General features: G+C 34.6%; 2 protein-coding genes across 2 annotated transcripts in view; one reads left to right on the top strand and one right to left on the bottom strand.

Annotated features, from left to right (window-relative positions):
- LOC126746487 (histamine H2 receptor) overlaps positions 1-21,546 on the top strand; it is a 29,080-nt gene extending 7,534 nt beyond the window's left edge. The window contains exons 2-4 of the mRNA XM_050454775.1: positions 9,512-10,041; positions 20,162-20,373; positions 20,433-21,546. Of these exons, the coding sequence (XP_050310732.1) occupies positions 9,621-10,041; positions 20,162-20,373; positions 20,433-21,512 (1,713 nt within the window). The 5' untranslated portion in view covers positions 9,512-9,620 and the 3' untranslated portion in view covers positions 21,513-21,546. The remainder of the gene's footprint in view (positions 1-9,511; positions 10,042-20,161; positions 20,374-20,432) is intronic.
- LOC126746494 (tubulin beta chain-like) lies at positions 16,277-18,764 on the bottom strand. Its single transcript, XM_050454782.1, has 7 exons — positions 18,594-18,764; positions 18,344-18,534; positions 18,137-18,281; positions 17,195-17,408; positions 16,913-17,134; positions 16,588-16,863; positions 16,277-16,531 (listed from the first exon to the last, which is right to left on the bottom strand). Exons 1-7 carry the CDS (start codon positions 18,648-18,650, stop codon positions 16,293-16,295), a joined length of 1,344 nt encoding a protein of 447 aa, XP_050310739.1. The 5' UTR covers positions 18,651-18,764; the 3' UTR covers positions 16,277-16,292.
- Positions 21,547-21,848: the final 302 nt, after the last annotated feature.

The following is a 21,848-nucleotide window of genomic DNA, read 5'->3' as shown; positions in this document are numbered from 1 at the left end:
GGAATTAGTAAGATGTATGAATGTATTGGACGAAACACCAAAGGCTGTAAAAATTCACACTGCTTAAAACAGTTATACTTATGTTTTATTAGAAGTATATATTGGAAAACGCAGGAGTATAATATGGAGCCCGTTTTATGAATGGCACGAGATTACAATTGAAAGGATTCAAGTTAGAACATCTTCAAACAGGTGGGAAGACATGTTGCATGTTCTACTTGTATAAAATAAATAACGGTTTTCTTAACGATTCCGAATTTTTAGCAAAACTGCATTTTAATATTCTAGTATATAATACGAGACGAAATCTTACCTTCTATATACCTTATGCCCAAAATAACCGTGAATTGATCACCCCTATTTAATATGTGTCAGATTTACAATACAATTCAAGATAGTGTGGATATTTTTAATATTAGTTATAAAAAAATTCTCAAAACCTTAGTATAACTTGTTGTCACTATACACTGTATTTTATAATAGGAATTATTTAATTTTGTAGTAAATCTGATAAGTACAATAAATAAATAAATATTTACCATGGTATGGCACCTTTCAGCATCATGTTATGGGAACAAGCCATCAACATAGATTAAGTATTTGTATTCCAAAATCTATGTATATAAAAACACCGCTAAATTTAACCAAGAACAATGACATGCACAACTACAGTATAGGAAATACCAATGTCCTTGTTTTAGCAAAACATAAAACTTCACTTCTATAAAAAGTCTTTCTACTATGCTTGTATCAAAATATACAATCGACTGCCAACGAGCATCAGATAACTAAAATTGTTTAACCAGTTCAAGAGCAATCTTGACCTGGTTAAACAATTTTAGCTTAAAAATCATTTTGTAATCTTAAGGAATACTTTGCTTCAATAATAATCTGTGATTTTGTTTATGATTGTTCTCTTTCTCTTAGTTGTAACACCTATCCACCTTTGTATACATTTTATTCAAATTTAGGTTAAGTAACTTACGAACCCAATACCTGATGTGGTAATAAACGAATTTGATTTAATTTAACATCCAAATGTGAGGTAGAGTTGGATGAAACCCAATTTAAAAGAAACGCTTTGGGAACTAGAGACGAACTGTTTTGTTGACGTTTTTGTGTTTGGTAAATAACGAGAAAGCCTTTGACAGAGTACAACACAGGGAGCTTATAGACATCTTAAAAAATGAACAGCAAGACGTTAGAAATATTGAAAATATATACTGGAGACAGGAAGAAGCAGTACGACTAAACTTACAGAAGAAAGCTAAATTCTACGAGGAGGCGTCAAACAGGGCTGCATGCTGTCACCACTATTGATAGATCAAAAAATGGGAGTACATATCAATGGAGAAAACATATAAATATGTTTTCTTATTTATGACAAACTTAAAGAAGAAGTGAAGTATCTATAGCTCAGCAGGTGTAGATCCTGGTCGCCAATTTCCTTTTCATTGTCACATACCATCGGTAAAAAATAATTTTAAATTCTCTTACTGAAATATCTGGAAAAATTGCACGCCGTCCTCATTTCTCTCTGTCACAAAGTTCTAAGTAAAAAAAACCATCCCCAAGAAAGGAATTTGGCCCTGCAAATAATAAGATTGTAGCATAACGTTACCGTATTTCATGTCTTCTGTTCCATAAATTCAAGAGGGTGTGAATCGGATAAAAGTGAACGTGAGCGTTTTTCTTATATGATATAATAATGCCGCATTAATTTAAGGTGTAATACGGACTTTTCCTTACATAAGAATATAATAATGTTATTGGGGTTGTTCCACCCTGTTTTAAAGCGGAAAGACTCGTTTTAACACTTTAAACTCGAGGGTTTTCTGAACTGCAGACGTGATCAAAATATGTACAAAAAGGAGGTGAATTTGAGCTAGCTTCTTTTTCCAGTCATCAATCACGTATATATACAAATTGTAATGTGATAGACCCAATCAAATCATGCTAAATAGATCGCAATTTAATATGCCCACAGATATTTTTTCTAGTGGAGATAAAAAAAACAATCAAATAAGCCCTATTTATATCTCCGAAATATATGAGTCAATAAATTAACCTCAAGCCCAATATTACATTACGTCTGTGAAAGTTTTATAAGCTTATCGCCTGAATAGTCCTCGGTGTTGATTTAGCAAATCCTTGGCAAAATACTGGGATATATAAACTACGCGTTTGTTACTCATAAAAACAATAATGGACTTCATTAATCCCGATTGTTATTAATTAATTTTCGATTTGTCAAGAAACATTTCTTTTCACATTCCACCGGTATCCGAGCTTAGGCGGCCATCTTGGATTGCCACGTCAATCTGTGGGAGGAGCTTAGTCGCGTCACGTGACCCTCTGTTTATTATTAGATTGTTGATCATGTGACCAATGTGAAGTCAACGAAGGACGAGACTTTATTTGGTTTATTACAGGGGTCATTCAAAAGGTATTTCTTAACAATAATAAATATGTATAGTATTATATAAATAAAAAGAATTTAAACTGTAAAAGAACGCGTGCAATATGAGACACAATGCAGAACGAAACGAAGGCACATTAAGCCTTAATAGTTAAATTTGCGATGAGTTAACAGGTCGTTATAACTCAATTTGGAAGAAAATTGCTCACTTTGTTCGGTCATAAATCGTAAAAATCTTTATGGCTTGGCAATATATTTGCTATTATTTCTCCTACATTGTAATAATCCACGTTTTTTTAAAAAATAGATTGGGAGTTTTATTGGCCGCGACAGACCTTAAAATCAAACAGCGTTACCCTACATTTTAAAATTGGACGAAGCAGGAGGAGGGAAAACTTTGAAAATTGGATGACAGAAGGTCACCCTAATGACCGTCAGACTTCGGTTGGTTTTTCTCATCAGGCAGAAAGTTTTCATTTTAGCGCCCCCCTTAAGGATTTTAGTTTTCTCGCCGGCATTTGTTGTGCCCATTAGTTACTCTTCGAAACCAATAAAAGGACTAAGCAAAAAAGTTTACTGGCGGTCTCAATTATTATTGGAAGCGTTATTCTACGTGTGTGGGATCAAACTCGTTGAAGAGAATTCGGGAATTATTATTAAATATAGGATCGGAGAAAAAGTCAAGATTTCAGGAACATCGGAGGAACTTAGTATGTCCCAGGGTGGTTACAAGTGTCTTCATTAAAAACGTTTCCCAGCATGGTCAATAAATAGCCTACTCTAAGTAATTAAACCGTAATAACATCATTATTCGTATATAATCTGGTAAAAGGCACTGGCACGCTTTATTCGCCTTTTGTATGGCTCTCAATTAGCGCTAATGCAACCCATTTATTCATATGCTAAGCACGTAGAAGGTTAAAAGGATATTGATAATTTTCTTTATATCTATTTAAACTGGTGTAATTAATTATTATTTTATTCGGTGTTAATTAGGATATTCAGGGTGTTCCTATTTATAACATTAAATCGATCCTATGCCATGAATGTGTAAAACTAGTTTTGAGATAATTGCATTTAAAGTTTGTAATAATTGGGAAAAATAGGGTTTTTGTGCGATTCTAAATATCTTGTGCAATTGATCGAAATCCGATTTAACCAATTTAAATTGTTCAACAACATTTTTGATAAATCTAGTGACTTAGCGTTTTGGCCGTATAAATGAAAGTCATAAAGTTTTTCCAAGCTTCTTTAATTACAACTGAATATTTCAGCAAGGCATATCGCTATAAATATTCAATCAATTTTCGAATCATTTGGCTCTGGTAAATAGTCCTGTAGTTTTGGCTTATTTTAAAAGTATTTGATAAGATTTGTAAGATCAGAATATGCATGCACATTTGCTGCAAGTCTTGAATTTGCTCTTACAAGTCTTTGCATTAGAAATAGACAAGTCATCGTTGTAATTACTTTAAAAATCTTAATCTGGATAACTTGATGGCTCATCCTTTATATAGCAAAGCCAGCAAACTTTCCGCATTAGAATTTGTTTTATGTTGAAAGACTGTGTGCCGAATGCCTTGAAATCAAAAAAGTCTATTCTGCAAAATCATTGTTTTTCATCCACACAACCCTTACCCCCCCACCCACCCCAAACATTTACAAAGTAAGAAGTTCTTTTGAAAAGTCACCGTTTTTCGTCCATAACATTGAATATAATAGCACTGTTTTTGTATTATATATTTATTAATATAGAAATATATAATTATATCAAATTTAAATAAACAAACTGTGTTATTAGGTTAGAAATTAACGATGAAACCAGCTGTTATTTATGCGTATTATTTTAGAAAACGATGATTCTTGAAAGCAATTATTTACTAATAACTTGTGTTGGGTGGGTGGGGGGGGGTAAGGGTAGGGTTAATGAAAAACAGTTTTTTTTTGCAGAAAATAATTGACTGAGAAAAAAATGCTTTTTAAGAAAATTATAGGGAAAAAAAATTAGTAGTTTTTGTATATATACTTTTCTCACATAACCGTAACGTTTTCGAGTGAAAAAACCCTATTTTATTTCTCGAACGCAAGACGTATCGCTATGAAAATTGCAGTAGTTGTGCCGTTTTTTATTGCAAATAAGTGAAAATTCAGTTTTTTAAGATAAGTCATTGAGTTTTGAAAAAATTTCAGTTTTTTTTGGTTCTTATTAAACATAAAATTCCCTTCAAAATAAACACCCAAATCTTTAAACTCAGTTTCTTTCTCAACAACAGTACCACTCAGACAATAATCCCGAATTAAATAATGTATTTGGCATATACTTCCGAATATTAAATGACATTTGTTTGTCATGTCAGGTCATTGTCAATGAAACATTTAAAAATATGTTTAAGAGCTCTCTGTACCTTTGTGAATCTTCACTTTGAATTGATTGAATTCACTCAACTGCCTGGAAGAAATTAAAATATTCGTCTAGGCAACGGAACTGGAAACTGTTACTATCCTTTTTTTCTGTTTGAGGGCTCAATACACTCAAGTTCCTCAACAAAACAAAAAACCTATGTAGCCTAATTATCTCTTTACACTTTATGAGGTGATTGAATTCACTCAACTGCCTGGAAGAAAATCAAAATATTCGTCCAGGAAATTAAGTCAATGACACTCTTTGTGCACTGTTAGATGATTGAATTCACTAAAGTTATCAAAATATTCTTTTTTTTTTAAATACGCATTTTTTGAGGATTTTCCAAAATCTCAGAATAGCTATAATTTTCAACTATTGAATTATTTCTGATATTTTTTCAATTAAACGTTTTTGTTGAATATTTTTCCAAGTTACCTACCTACACGAAAATATTTTTACAAATATTCTCCCTATTCTTTACACGAATTATTTCAATAAATTTGCTGAAATAAAGGGGGTTTAAGTAGGTAAGTGCCGAAAAAACTATCTTTGATAGATATTGTTTCGAAATTAATGGTTCCTGTAAGTTATTATACACGGAAATTGCCAATTTCGAACCTTGTTGAATCTAATACTTGGACTTTGACGTAATTTTCAACAATTTGACTTTTTCTTCAGATTCTTCAGATTCTCCTTAAATAAAATTAGTGCACTACACCAAGTCAATTTAATGCAAGGCTTAACGCTACTTACTTTTAACACAAATGTACGCGGTTCAAATCATACATTCGACAAACCTTTTTTTTCATGTATTCATTATTTTTGCCTTTAAACAGAACCTCAAATTTACAGCGTACTTAGGTCAAAATGGTCAATTTTACACATTCATGAATGCCAAGTTACTTTTTACAATCCCCTGGTATTTCACTTTCAGCGGCCATCTTGGACTGCCACACGTCAAACTGTGGGAGGAGCTTAGCTTTAACAATCTGGTGACTTATTAATAAGTTATTGGTCACGTGACAGACAAGAGGCGTGGCTTCATATATTTCTCATTACAAGGGTTATTCCGAAAATACCTTCTTAAATGTTTTTCATTGTATCACATTAAATTGGAATATAATGCTGTCTTATGAGAAAATATATAAAACGTTTTGTTTCTGTTCAACTTGTTGCGCCCCAAAGCTGGCAAAACAAAAGCCCCCTTTAAAATCACGATATTTCGCTTATTAAATAAGCAGCGAGAAAATCTAATTTTCCAGACAAGGGAAAAAATTATCCAGAATTTCCCGCATATATTTGACGTTTCGAGAATATAAACGAGGGGCTACTTTTTAAAGTTCATTTTAAAATAACCGGATCCGAACTGGGAAATTCTTGATGCCTCGTGAGGTCATAAATAAGGTGCAGGAAGTGAATAAAAACGGCTTCCCTTTTAAAGGAAATAAAATAGTACTCGTTTAGTGTAGATAACCTTTTGTTGTAACCCGTTTCATGGAAAAAAGGTGTTTTGTATAAGCGACCTAATTATTATACCAACACGCGACTATAATAATAAGTTTTAATTCATTCCAAAAATAAAGCAGTGACCTCATAATAATACGCACATCATATTATTACATTATAGATTCATTCACCCTTATATCCATTATTATCTTTCAAGTGTTTTTATTCGAGGACTCCCAAAAAAGCAATATTTTAAATAGTTTGCATAAAACAACGAGTTAAAACAAAAGTAGGGTTATGATCAAAATTATGTGTTAGAAAGAGATGGCCTTTAACCTAAAATTTGTTTAAGGAAATGATGCCAGGATTTATTGGTTTTCCCAAAAAAGCAACTTACTAAATTACATTTAATATTGGACGTTTAGTCTTTAACGTTACATCATTACTTTTGAATAGTTGGTGAACTTCAATGTTATATGGAAGTATAACTTTCATCTACCCATCATTTTCTTACACATTATTTTTACCATAAGTTTACCTGTTTTTTCTATTTACGGTATTGTCGTTTTATAGCTAAAAATAATACATAGAAATAACCTGTGAAGTATTTAACAAATCTACAGTATGTTGTAACCCACATATCATGCGATATCCAGTGTATATACCTATAATGTCCAGAAAGTGCAAAAAATATCGTGTATGTTCTATGTATATATATTACACATTGAGATTAACTTAATTTTTTTTATTTTCAAGTATAAATAATATATGTACATAATGTTTGTGAACATTACCGTCGCCTGCTAATATCTATACCTTCGATATATACATCAACAATGACGTCTCTTGGCGTCAATTTAGGAAGGTCACTTTGACGTCTTTATGTAAAAAAAAAACAAAATTTTAAAGTAATAAAAGTAGTAAAAAAATAAAAAAGAACGAGAATTCAACCCGGGATCACCTGCCCATTCCATAATTTGAAACAAAATTTAATAGGTGTTTAATTTTTGCTGTTCGTGTAACACTGGTCAAAGTATATGCTTGGGCATATCGAGAACATAGATAAACAGTTTATAGGGGTTAATAGGGGTTATAAGGTTTGATCGAGAAAAGGCATCAATTACAGTAATAAGACTGTCATCAATCAGGAACGACAGAGCTTGAAATAATATTTGACACATGTCCTTTAAATGACAAGTTATTATCCTATGCACTACCAAGGTCTCTAATTTCACTAAAACTTTCAAATCAATTTGATCAATGCGGTAATTGAAATATATTAGTCATTTTACTCTGGCAAATGATATTTAAGAACATTTACGTATATTAAGGTCCATATGAATTATTTGTCTGCAAACATGAAAATTGTCTTTTATAAATTGAGGTAGATTGCTGAAAAGTTAATTAAATAAGAGAGGTCTACAATAGGATTCTTGTGACACTCCTGATGATATATGAATCCATTTTGTCGGGAAATTACCATATTAAAACTTTGTGTTTTATCAGGAAGAAATTGTGCAACCAATCAGCTCTACCATTAACCCCCAAGACCTTTAACTTTGCCACCAAAAGATTGTGGTCCACTCTGTCAAAGGCCTTGGAGAAATCAGTATATACAAAGTCGACTTGGTCACCTCCCTCTAATTAACAATTAAGATTTGTATTAGTAGATCTGTTTTTAATAAAATGGAGTATACCTGGACAATCACTGATCAATTTTTGAGTAAGGAGATAGTTTAGGAATTTCACTTTGAATGCATACTCCTCTATAACTTTCTACAAAAGATTAATTTTCAGATTTAAATATAGTGCAGCGTTTTTCCCGTTCGTTTGGTGTAAATTAAAACAATCGAAAATAGTCAACTAATTTATTTACACAATTCACTATATTCACTAATTACTATTAGAGATATTTAATTTTTTTGTTTTTTACTTACAACTATTTAAATTTCGCGCCAATATTCCGAACTTTACTTCACTGAACTGACAACTATCGGCGATGCGGCTTCTTATATACTCGGCAGAACGCTGTTCCGTAAGATTCCCGCCAACCTTCGAGACGTTGTGCACACACAAGTTTTTCGATGTTTACTATATCGTTACAATACACTTTTGGTGAGATGAGATATGTATCGAACAGGAGTTAAAACAAACGTTATCTAGCTTTAAAACATCTATGGTCTATCAACTGAAACCATGTGAAACATAAACTTTTCAATTTTTGCATTGACACCTTTAGAATAAGATTGTCATTGTTTAGTATTATCCAGATCTGTTTCTTCTAGTACTGGTCAAAAAAAATCCGGGATGATGATCAGGTAATGTTGTAAAAGTTCTTGTGGGCACTTTGTCATATCTTCCCTCTGAAATCTCAAATTTCAACATTTACTACTACGGTCTTCTATGAGTCTGGGAAATGGACTAAGTAAAGCGTAAATGTACTCAGGAATATTTTACAGTAACTTAGCTACAGAAGGCAAAAGTTTCTTGGATTCTAGGAAACGTAGGTTGCGTCTGAAAATTTCCATACAGACTGTGACCTTTGATCCAATTTGTGCTGTTTTTCATCGTCAATCGTTGTTATTGCGCTATGATATTTCCTGATTTGTAGACAGTCTTGGTGTAATATTTTCTCACAATACGCCTGATCTACTCCAATGTTCTTATTTGAAATTATTATTAAAAGAAATCCTACACATTTGCCATGTGTTCGTTGCTTTGATTTGGCCTACTTTGGTAGATGTAGGATGGTTGATCTACCTTTGCAGATATTGTCCAGTATGTGTAGGTTCTCCATGATGTTATTATTGTTTCGCTGTGATTGTATACAAGAACTAAATTGTGAGTGTTATTGAGGGTCTGAAATTGTTGATGTAGGTAAAGAAAGAAATATCATTGTCATTAGTGTTTACAAATTTACTGTTTCTTATTGATGTATGAGGATAGTTTTTTATCCTTTTTTTAATGTATGTTTTTAGCTGATCTTGTTTTTTTTTGCTATGCTTTTATCTTATTAAAATGGTTGTCTGTTCAGAAACTTGGGAAAATTCCCAATGATGTTGTTGTTTATACGAATATATCCGGAAGTATTTGAAAATATTTAAATGGCTTGGCGCCAATTTATTCAGCAGCAAACTTCACTACGGAAAACCAACGCTCTATATATAATGAATTTCCATTTAAAACACCAAATGTTGTACGTAGAAATGGTAACACTTCATCAATTTGCATTTTCCTTTCAGATGTTGTCAAGAAGGATCCTGAACAAGTTAAAAAACAAAATGGATTTCGGATAACCTCCCCCTCGATAAAACATTCAAATTTACCGCCATTAGACTGTATTAAACGAAAATGAACGAATCCACCGACACCAGCCGACTATTATCGAACACCACTTACGACTACCAACGCAAAGAACTGAACATCTCCTACGTCATCTGCGAGATCGTGGTGGCCATCCTGGCCGTAGCAGGCAATGCCCTGGTGATCTACGTGTTCAAAAAGGAGCGGCGACTGCGCAGAAGGACCAACTACTACATAATCTCTTTGGCAACAGCGGATTTCCTGGTCGGTCTCCTGGGAATCCCATTTGCGATAATGTCTTCAGTGGGATGGCCGAACAATCTGCACGCATGTCTGTTCACCGTCAGTTTACTGGTAGTGCTATGTACGATATCGATATTTTGTTTGGTGGCCGTGTCCGTGGATCGGTATTGGGCGATTTTGCATCCGATGGGTTATTCCAGGAACGTTAGGACGAAAACTGCCGTCGGTAAGTAGAAATTTTTAAATTACGAGACAGTTTTACCACTAACCAATACTCTTTATTTTTAATCTCGACACGTGTTTCGCTAACGATGTTAGCATCTTCGGAAGAAGTTAAAACTGTATATGTAATAAAACTGTTAATAGCTTTAATCTTCTCCTGAAGATGCTAACATCGTTGGCGAAACACGTGTCGAGATTAAAAATAAAGAGTTTTGGTTAGCGGTAAAACTGTCTCGTAATTTGAGTATCACAGCAAAGGTTCCAACCATAGGACTATCAGAAATTTTTAGCTTGGAGTGGAATAATTTGGCTGGTGTGTCAGAACACAAATAAATCACAAAATAGTTTTACTATTAAGGAAAACTCTGAAAAATGCTGAAACTTACAACATTTCAAAGTTTTTGGTAAAGCAATGTTAAATATTAAAACTATCTCATGAATCTTTAGAAACTTCGGAATACTTGACAGAACTTTTAGAAAGTAATAGATTCAATAATATACGAGAAATAATTAAATTAACAACACTTTGCATATGTCATAATATTTTTCAAGACAAGATAATATGTTGATGATGTGTTTGCCGTTTACAATATTAATAATTCAACTCAATGATGTTTTCAATCCATTAAATTTACCTTCGAACAAGTCACCAACTTCCATTCTTAGATGGTACTGCAGTTATCATCAAAAATCCTAATCCTAAAGAAATTTTTTAGAAAACCCAACAGATAAAATGAAGACCGAGTCCGGGATGCATTTTTACCGACCCTATACATATTCAGCACGCTCAGTTTTCCGAAGATATGCGATGAATGTTTTTACCGATCCTAGCTGATTTTAGCAGTTATGTATAGGGTTAGTAACCAAATCTCTCGCGCATTCGATAATAACATGCTTCTGCATATACTTTTTTGCAGATGATTTTTGCTTAATTTTATTGGATTTTTCTCCCACATAAACAATTTTCATTTTGGCGTTTAAAAAAACACTTTCTATAGCCTGCCGCTGTTTTTAAGAAATATTAATAAAAAGCACTAAAAAAGATATACCAGAAAAATAATATAATAAAAAGAAACTAAGTGCGTATTTATTTTATGTATAAAGGGTTGCTACACAACACAACGATTTATTAGCAAACTCTAAACATTCTTGTAACACAAAATATACAATAAAAAACATATTATTAGGACACATAACTAACAAAGAACATAATATTAATGACCCTTTGCATTTGATACATTAGCTGCTATATTTGCACTCAGTTGGTGTTTTCTTTTTGATTTTTTTGCAATTCTTCCATTGCGATTTTTTAATTCCAAATTTGAAGGGCGACCGGCTTGAATACTTTGAGCACCTTTTGAAAGTAATGATCGCTTCCTTCAGGAAATGGACGTTGGCTGAACTGGAATTGTTTTCCTTGATCCCACTTTTGACACAATATTTGACAAAAAGGACCCCAATTGTGTAGTGGACTTTACACCTTCCAGTTTTCTGTTGACTTTCTTCAAAAGGGGCAGCAAGGAATAATCGTTTTGTTTTGTTAAGTGAATTAAAAAAGTTAACAGACGAAAAACAATGAAAAACACAAAGTCACAACATTTACATAAAGCTACACGTGTTTCGCTCTATTCAGAGCATCATCAGGCCTAAAACAATAATAATTAGTCTTGAAAGAAAAAAAGAGGACATTAAAAAGACTAAAACCTTAAAAAGCCACTAACGTCGGCAAAACAGTAAATAAACATACATTTAAGGTTAGGATGACTATACAGTTATTTAGAACCAAAAAATAAAAAATAAAAAAACTGTAAAATATCACACCTATTGGTAATCGAACCCGCGACAACAAGCTTACAAGCCAGAGACTATAACCTATGGGCACCGTCTATAGATTACACTATAGACGGCGCTATGGGCTACCGGAAGACTGAGGAGAAGTTCAAAACATTTGTTGTTAAGCCAAGGCATTCTAACACAATATTAAACTTATTTCAGTTGGAAGAGATTATGTAAATATAAAATTGATTAAATAAGATTATTAAAAATAAGGTTGGGTTCAAAATTAAATACGTCGTTAACACAGACAAGAACAGGACTCTTCTTGGCTTTAGTAATTTCCATCCTCCCCAGAAGGTCAAGCTTTTTCCCTTTAGGGCATTCATGAAGTATTCAGCTCCGACCTCTGGAGAAAAGTGATGTGTGGAAGCTAACAGGTGATTCGCAAACGCTGACTTTGTATCACGGACGTCTGTATTTTTAAATTTCTCAAACAACGCTACATGTTCTTTAACGCGTGTAGAAATTTTTCTTCCAGATTGGCCAATATATACAGCGTCACAATCCCCACATTTCAAAGAGTAAACCCCTGATTTCGAAAAGACATTTGCCTTGTCTATCACGCTCACTAACTGTTTTTTTAAAATTATTCGCGGTTTTGAAAGCGATTTTGATATTAGAGGTCTTAAAAAATTTAGCTAAATTTAATGAAATTGAGCCGAAAAAGGACAAAGATCTAAAGGACTTTTTGTCGTCTTTCGCATGAAGAAGGTTGTAAGTCAACCTATATTTATTTAAGAACTTAAAGTATAATTTGTTAATTAAGTAAAGTGGGAATCCATTATTAATTTACAACTTAAAAGTTTTATAAGGCTAGTTGTAAGTAGTTTTAGTCTAGTTTTAAACATCTCCTAAAGATGCCTTCGTTCGTTAGCGAAACACGTGTCAAGAATAAACTAAAGAGTTCTGTTTAATAGTAAAACTGTTGTGTGATTTGTGCATCACACCAAAGGTTTCATCATCCATAGGATTAGCAGAAAAATAAAAAAAGAGAGTAAATGACGCAATTTGTATTGAGTTTGTGTCATTTATACTCGCTAATAAATTATTTGTGCGGAAAGGCGATAAGGCTTGGAAATCCATATAAAGTTTTTGACGGCTGTTAAGACCCTCGCATAAAGGATTTATTTATTTATTTTTAATGTGAAATAAGTCACAGAGTCTTAAACAAAAAATTAAAATAGGGAGCGACCTCAAGTTTCACCCCAATTTTCACCCTCTCTTCGTTCACTTTTGACTCGCTTATTTGTTTCTAAATTTGGACTTGGCCTGCAACTATCTTTTTATGTGAATTGACTGTTTTAATTTGACAGATGTTCGCCATCTTGGAAACAAACCAAAACAAAATGGCGACTCTTTAATCACGTTAGAATCTCTTTGGTAAATAAATGTGGATAACTAACTAATCCATAAAGACACCAAGACATCATATGAATATCCTGAAAAAACTGTATATTTCTTTAAACTAACCTGAAAAAGACATTTCTTTCCTTCATATCGGCAACACTGGCTCTTTGGCTTTGATAGAAGTCTATTCATGTATACCGACGCGAGCGCAAGTCTTTCATTAAAAGCGCTGAAGAACGCAGTGTGATGTTGCCAAATTTCCAACTACTACTGATATATTTAAGTTTTACACGAAATGCTGGGATGAATTATTTCCCTAAAAAATACTTTATGCATACTGGTTAAATATAGATTTCAATTATTCATATGAAAACAGAAACTTTCGAAATCGCTTAACGCAAATCCAATGGGCGACACCTGCGAGGGACGTGATGGAAAATCAACAAAAAAAAAATTAATTTAATTTCAACGGACGTGCCTGACATTTAAATGAATTTATGAGCGGAAATCATTATTAAGTAATGAAAATGTAAATATTTTTTTTTTAAGGTTATCTAAGGGTTTTAGTAGTCATTCCTTTGTGGGTATATAACTGAAAGTGAGAAGGAGGTGTTAAACTTTATTTTTATTGCAACCCCAAAACGTTTTATTTAGCAGCATGACGAAGGAATATGTAAAGTTTATAAAAGTACTAAAACCATTTATTTGTTTCTTTAATCCCATTTTTTACGTGAACAGTAAAACTAACTCTTTTATAACCTCTTATTTAAATTTCACGAGATTTTCTTCTTTTTTTGACAGCTGTTACCTGACAAATGACGTACGGAGTTTTATGACGCCATCTATCACTTTAATTGAACGATGAAGCTTATAGTCGAATTTCGTTAAAAAGGTGACTAAAAATAACGTTAATTTTTAAGACTAGAGTTTCTGTTGACAGACAGAATCTTTGGACTTTGCGTCCATGTATATAGCAGTTAGTAAAAACCTTTTTTTGCGCCATAAGACATGGTTTAATCATAGTCGATTTTGACGTTTGCCATCAATATTTTTTTATGTCTGTCTCGTTTCCGCACATACAGTAATTGTCAAAAGTGAGTGACGTGTCAAAATTTAAATAGGGTCATGACAAGTTAAGGGTCGATGTCGGGAAATTTAAATTATTAGCATTTCACTGATTTTTTTTACAATACAGCCAGAATACAGCCACAATAAAGTCGCGGTTTTTGAGGGAAGCACAAGATTTATAAAAACAATAAAACCATTAACTTTTTCTTATATACCTGCTTCTACGTGGAAAAAAAAAGCCCTTAAATATTCAACGAGATTCTCTTCTTTTTCAAACAAAAAAGCCGTTAACTATGAAATCCTCCAAGTGGAGATACGAAATTGCTTCTATTTGTCTGGGCGATGTATAAAATACTAATGGGGTGGAAAATTCTCCCTGGGTATTCATAACGGTATTTTCAAGGGCGAAAAGGCCGTTTAAAGTCGAAAAATTATCGACTGGATAAAGGATTAGACAAGTTTAATAGGAAAAGTGACATAGAAAAAACAACCAGAAAATTCGAATTAAGTTCGAATAATTAACAACATGTTGCTGAAACAATTATCACATTTAATCCTCCGAGCCATTATAAATAGCATCGTTAATCTCACCCCAAATCTAAAAAGGTTAATCACAATCATCCCTTGAATATAATAGAGAGAAACCCTTAGAGGAAACGCAACGGGTGGTAACCGACAATCAAACTTTGACGAAACAGAAAAGCGCCTAAATCTCAGCTGCTAATAAAGGAAAATTTTACTAAAGGGTGTATGTTTACAGCTACCCTTAAATCTCGGGGTAAATAGATTTTCGAACACAAGTTTGGTGGACGGATTGTAAGTTTCACAATTTGCTTAAGTGGTATTATAGGGTCCTTGGGTAAACATCCATCAAGCAAATAAAGCATTTGTATATTATTTATAAATAAGTAACCTATATAAATCTAAAGTGTCACATACAGAATATTTGAACTCAAAACAATTAAACCTCATGGGAAAATAGAAGCCTTATTTCAATGAATTAATTACGAACGAATATCAAGGCTTAATACTTTCACCCTCCGTTTTCACAAATTCAATTTCATCATAAAGAAAACTTATTACATTAAGTCCGGGTCATGCGTCTTCAACGCAGTCGTATTTCAAGAACTGTATGCCAGATATTGTGCCTTTATACATCCTATAGAAGCATAAAAATCTGTTAATTAGGTAGTTTTAATGTGTTTTTCCGGTTTCCCGTGTCTTAAGGTCAAATAAATCGAGTCAACTTCCCGCTATCTTGGAATTTTTTAACGTTTTTATGACACATTAACCACGTTAAATTCGTAATATTATCGCCAGTTTCATGTTCTAACGAGACGTTCGTCGCTTCTAACTTGTTTGCTCCGCTTACATTTTATACGAGTTATAAAAAAAAAGCTGCAAAATTTCATATTTTCTGGAAAAAGGCGCCTTTTATTATGAGAAACAATTTTTTCCAGTTTTTTACGCTTTTTTTATATAACTTAAACCATAAAATAAGATGATGGTTTCCACGCGCACCTCAAGATAGGACAGTTGTAACGTCACCTCTCATCTGTCACTTGTCAATAGCAGTTGTCATTTGTCATTCAATATTGATAGCTGGTCCTGATTTTTAAGACGCCTCTGGAATTATTTATGTGTCAAATGAAATTTAAAAAGCGCATTAATGTCCAAGACTCCACTTTCGGCTTTCGTTCATGTACTTACGATATAGTAAAAACCTTTTTTTGCGTCATAGAACAGTGTTAAAAAATAATTGATTCAGACGTTGGCCGTTATAACTTTTTAAATTTAAAGGCGGCTTACTACCTGTCTCACTCTCACCCATACACTAACTGTCAGTGTGTTTGACATTTCAATCTTGAAATACGATCGTGACAAATTTACATTTTCGGGAATGATGCGATCTTGGCGGGAAGTTTGAATTATGGGCTTCTGACCGAAATTCGGAATTTGGGTTAGATTGGGTTGTGTTAAAAAAAAACTATAAAAGAATGGTTTTTAATTATAATCATCATCATCATCTATATTGTCGGCATCAAAATCATCCTCGTCATTGTTAGCCACCTCGTATTGCTGGTACTCAGATATTAAGTCGTTCATATTGGACTCGGCCTCAGAAAATTCACTTTCCTCCATCCCTTCACCGGTATACCAGTGCAAGAATGCTTTACGTCTGAACATTGCCGAAAACGCTTCACCGATGCGCTTAAATAGCTCTTGAATTGCTGTACTGTTACCTACAATGGAAAATTTAGATTGTGTATGTTGGATGCCACAATCAACAAACTTTTACCAATAAAAGTGGCACACATCTTTAACCCCCTAGGCGGTATATCGCACACGGCCGTCTTAACATTATTCGGAATCCACTCGACGAAATAATTACTATTCCGGTCCTGGATGTTAACCATTTGCTCCTCCACCTGTCTGGTAGACATGCGCCCTCGAAATATCGACGCCACTGTTAAATATTTGCCACGTCGCGGATCGCATGCGCACATCAGGTTTTTTGCATCGAACAGTTGCATCACTAGTTCCGGTACTGTATATGCCTTGTATTGCCGGTTGCCTATAAATGGGACATAGTGGATAATGATCAAACGATCATTTAATGTCACCTCTAGAGAACAATGGGGCGAATCCTGGAATGAAAAAATGCAGCCTAGGGAAGGGAACCATGTTGACTTGGATTTTGCGCAGGTCCGCATTAAGTTGGCCGGGAAATCTTATGCAGGTGGTCACGCCTGACATTACCGCACTGATCAGGTGGTTTAAGTCAGCCAGGCTTGGGGCGGTTAGTTTTAATGTACGAAAGCAGATATCGTGCAAAGCTTCATTATCTATAACAGAATAATAACTTAAGTCATGGAATTTCAGTGTTTTTCTAATGATTCCTATACCAATAATATAAGTTTCATCGGAGTTTTCCACTAAGTGCGTTATAGACATGACTGCATTGTATGGTTCCACCACGGTATCAGAGACTTTAGGGCTAGGGATTATGGTAAAAGTGCTGATAATACGATCGGGATATTCTTCTCGGATTTTGTCCAGGAGCAAGCAACCTAGGCCACCCCCGGTGCCGCCGCCAATGGAATGGACGATTTGGAAGCCCTAAAATGTGTAAATTTGTTGAAACTCTTGACTTAGTAGTTGTGCCCTTGTGCTCAATAGTTTTCAGGCATGTTTTATTTTTTCAAGGGTGCGTACGCCTCTGTACTTTAAGCTCTTCCCAAGAAACATATGGCCCAGACAAGGAACGAATATATTAGCTCTTATACTAGAGACTCGCTTGTAGGCAATACTTAGTTGGTCTACAACATATACTCATCCTTATTTCACTCATTGCAAAATGTCACTTATCAGGAGCAAAGACGCCTCCGGAAGTTTCATATGTCAAATGAAATTTCAATGGTGTAAGGTGTATTAGAAACACTTAAAAATTAGCGATTTTGACGTTTCAATTTAATGATAGGTCATAGATGGTCAGTCTCACTCTCACTCATACACTAAATAGCGAACGTCGTTGACGTGTCAAATATTATTGCACGAATTGGCGGGAAATTTAAATTTTTACTCGAAAAGATCTATTTTTCTAGTTATTGGGGAAAGTGAGAGAGACACAAATATATAACCATACAAACTTCGTTAAAAATCAATTTTCTCTTATTGAAAAGCCTCTAATTAACCAATGTAATTTATCAAGCGGCATTAGAATATACTCCCTTATCCCGTTTGATGGTAATTATAGCCAATCAGCTTACCATATAACAAACTAATCCAAACCAATTAACGTTATTTTCAAGCCACTTGTGTGCCATCACAATTTTTTTCATTTTTACCTGTAAGAGATCACACCCCTCAGCTTCTTTCCTAACAACATCCAGCACTGAGTCAGCTAACTCGGCTCCTTCAGTATACATGCCTTTGGCCCAGTTGTTGCCAGCGCCGCCTTGGCCAAAGACAAAACTATCTGGACTAAATAGCCTGAAAGGATTATTATATGTATGAAGTTTAATGCATCGTATCCACGACAAAAAAAAAACTACCGTCCAAAAGGTCCAGATCGGACATTGTCCATGGTGCTGGACTCCAGATCTACGAGTACAGCCCGCGGCACGAATCTACCGCCGGTCGCTTCGTCGTAGTAGACGTTGATGCGTTCCAACTGTAGATCAGTATCGCCGTGCCAGTGGCCAGTTGGGTCTACACCGTGTTCGTCCGAAATGACCTCCCAAAACTGTCCGGAAAATTATTAATTTGATATTATGGTATAATACATTTTTGGGGTTCACCTACTTTATTTCCTATGTTGTTTCCTGCTTGACCGACCTGGATGTGAACGATTTCCCTCATGGCGGTGCGTGTGATGAAACTTGGAATTTGGATTTTATGATTTTTTTTTTATTTGGGTTTTTCGGGATGATGATGATGATTTTTTTGATTTTTGACGTACGTCATCATTACCGAAGCAAATCAAGATTAGGTTAAAGTCCAGTTCAGAGATCTATAAGAATCTTTGATGTGCCGCGAATAGTCCGTGTGCCGGTGTTGCTTGTATTGTCACATGGCATGCATGTTTAAATTGCAAAATTTTATGTGGAAAGAGTCATAAAGTAATATTATAAGCGATATTTAATCAATCCATTAAATAAATAAATGTTTTAAACATATTTTTTTTAATTTATACATTTGGTTCGTAAAATTTGACTACAGACGCCCACGTACTATTTTGTTAGACGTCTGACCTCAGTTCGAGCCACACAAGCGTGAAAAGTTGCACAGGTCCGGCCTTAAAATTTATTTGTATTTAAAATTTTATTATTTGGGATTAGTTTTCTAAAGCTAAAAATTCAGGATAGTTGATAGCAAGACAATATTAAGTACCTAAAATCAGTTTAACCAAAAATTTAATAACTTTAGTTTTTAGCGCAATCAGTAGGGTGTTTATAATAAGTGATGAGAGAGTATGTGGTACAAATTACTTAGGCCCTATTTATTCTGTGGATTAAGGCATTAAAGGTTTACTTTTTGACACAAAAGGGTAAAATGTTTTGGTTTGTCTTCAAATTTTATATATCCCTATATTTAGTACCAACCCTCCCAACTATTAAAGGTGATAGACCCATTCTTAAAGATCCCTTTAAAAACACGACGAAAGTAATACAAAAACAGCCCAAAAATTTATTTGGGTACGGCCCCGAAAATCAGTGGGATAGAGAAAGATACACAATCACTTGCACAGCCTGAAGTAGGAATCGCCAGAACGCAGGTGTTTTTATCTTTGTTTAATAGACTGGCTAAAAAGAGGTGAGAAGATGAAATGAGAGGTAAGATGCTTGGATTTTAGTCCGCGGTCAATTTTTTGATATTATTTTCTTTCTAAAAATGGACATTTTCGAAAGAAAAATAAAAAATAGTATAAAACATAGGGTTTTACGTATATTTAAAATGATTTCATAGATAAACTATATAAACTTTTGCCATTTAAACATGTATATCATAAATACGACATAGGCACACAGCCTATTTAGTGCGGCATCTGCGACACATCAAAGATTTTTATAGATCTCTGAACTGGACTTTATGTCATTCCTTCAGGCAATACAAAATGGCGGCATTTTCAATATTGATGCATATATATTTAACACGCTGCCATTTTGTTTTATGTCCAAGTAGTGACGCAACAATATTCTGAAATAATTGAAAGGTACACCAGAATACTTTCATCGCAAAATTCCAAATGTCAGCCATGCGCCATTTTGCATCATGTAACTATCAGATTGCTTCAGATGCGGCCGCCATCTTTAAAAAGACTATAAATGTATATTTTTGTAAAGTAAATGAATATTAATATTCTTTTTCAGTTATAATCAGTATTTGCTGGTTCGCCGGATCCCTCGTAGGCTTTCTACCGCTAATGGGTTGGCACCAAGACCGACCCAGCAGCGTCGACTGTTTCTTCCTTACCGTGATGGACTACCACTACCTGGTTTTCTTGTATTTCGGCACCATCATCACCCCCGCCCTTCTATTGGCCGCGTTCTACGCCCACATATACAGGGTGGTGCTAAAACAGGTTAGTAGCAAAACTACTTTCTGTCCTCCTGTTCCTCTGGAATAATAGTTTCTTTTCAGTTGAGGCAAATCGTAGTGATGAACCCCAGCAAAGCATCCGGCGGCAAAAAGGGCAAAAACCTCTCGTCCGGAGGGATGATTCGCATGTTGGGGGTGCAACAACGGAACGAAGTAAAAGCCACTCAAAACTTAGCCATCATAGTTCTATTCTTCATGATTTGCTGGATCCCCTTGTATACCATCAACTGTATTATAGCCTTCAACAGTGACTTTCACGTCAATTCAACGTTTATGCTCTCTTGTATCATTTTGTCCCACTTAAATTCAGCGGGGAATCCTTTGCTGTACGCTTACCACTTAAGGGATTTTCGTGCTGCATTGAAAAACTTCTTCTGCGGCCTCCTCGGGATGGAGCAGCAGTGCCTGGACCAATTTCAACCGAGAGGGTCCAACTTTAGCCGGTATAAGACCCAATTTAGTAATTCGCGTAAAACTAAACTGGAGGTGCCACAAAAACTGTTAAATTGCCCCCAAGTCGGTGTAATAGTGAAGAGCTCTGCCATGTTAGCATCGGTTCCAGCAGGAAAACTTGACGGGAGCATTTGGAATATCGCGGAAGATTCCGGAAGAGATTCTGCTGCTTCCTCTCAAGATTCTTTGAAGGAACTGGATTGTGGTCGTCAGGACGTGATGCTGATGTTGCGCCCTGCGACGCCCTACAAGCAGAACTTGCTGAAAGAAGTTAACAATAGGGCCTACGCTGATTCGTCTAGTCTAGATGATTCCGAGGACACTTTTATCAGAGACTGCATGAACTGTTACAAAAACACCGAAGAAACTTGTTTAAGTAACGTGATGGTAAAATCTCAAGAGACATCCCCTAAGAGGGTCGAAAATTACTCAAATTCTTCGCCTCAGTTGTCGAGGGGGCTGTTTTTAGTGGAGGGCGAGTCCAGGAAGCAAACGAAAAACCACTTGTGTGTAAATAATTCGCCTAAACATGTACATAAGTTAAGTCCGTACAAGATAGTCAGCGGTTTGTTTAGAAATAAGCGAAAGTTGAATAGGAGTCTAAGCGATTCGGATTCTTTGAAAAAGTTAAACGGAGTTAGTAATGACTATTTTTCTGTCCCTATGTAAGTGAAAATATAAATTATTATACTTGTATCTCAAAGCTGTTGTTTTATTTATTTTTTGCTCTAGATTATTATACGCGACGTTGAACTCGTTGAAGAAGACCTTTATGCAGCTCGTACCAGATAAGAAAAAATTAATTTTAGAGTTGTCTTGACGTCACTATTTGTAAAAAGTCAGATGTTAGAAGTCGTCTAGGAAGAAGAAAAATGTATCAAATGCGTAGTTTTTCTCGACGTTGGTTGGTCTTTTTGACGTCACGTACTGGCTCCCTATAAGATGAGTTTTCTGTAAAGAGTCACAAAACCACGTCAGATTTATTTAATTTTTCTCGGCATTGGT

This window comes from Anthonomus grandis, chromosome 17, assembly GCF_022605725.1.
Source record: "Anthonomus grandis grandis chromosome 17, icAntGran1.3, whole genome shotgun sequence".
In the NCBI taxonomy this organism is placed as follows: domain Eukaryota; kingdom Metazoa; phylum Arthropoda; class Insecta; order Coleoptera; family Curculionidae; genus Anthonomus; species Anthonomus grandis.
Note: the sequence above shows the minus strand (reverse complement) of the source record. Positions and strands in the feature narration are given on the sequence as shown.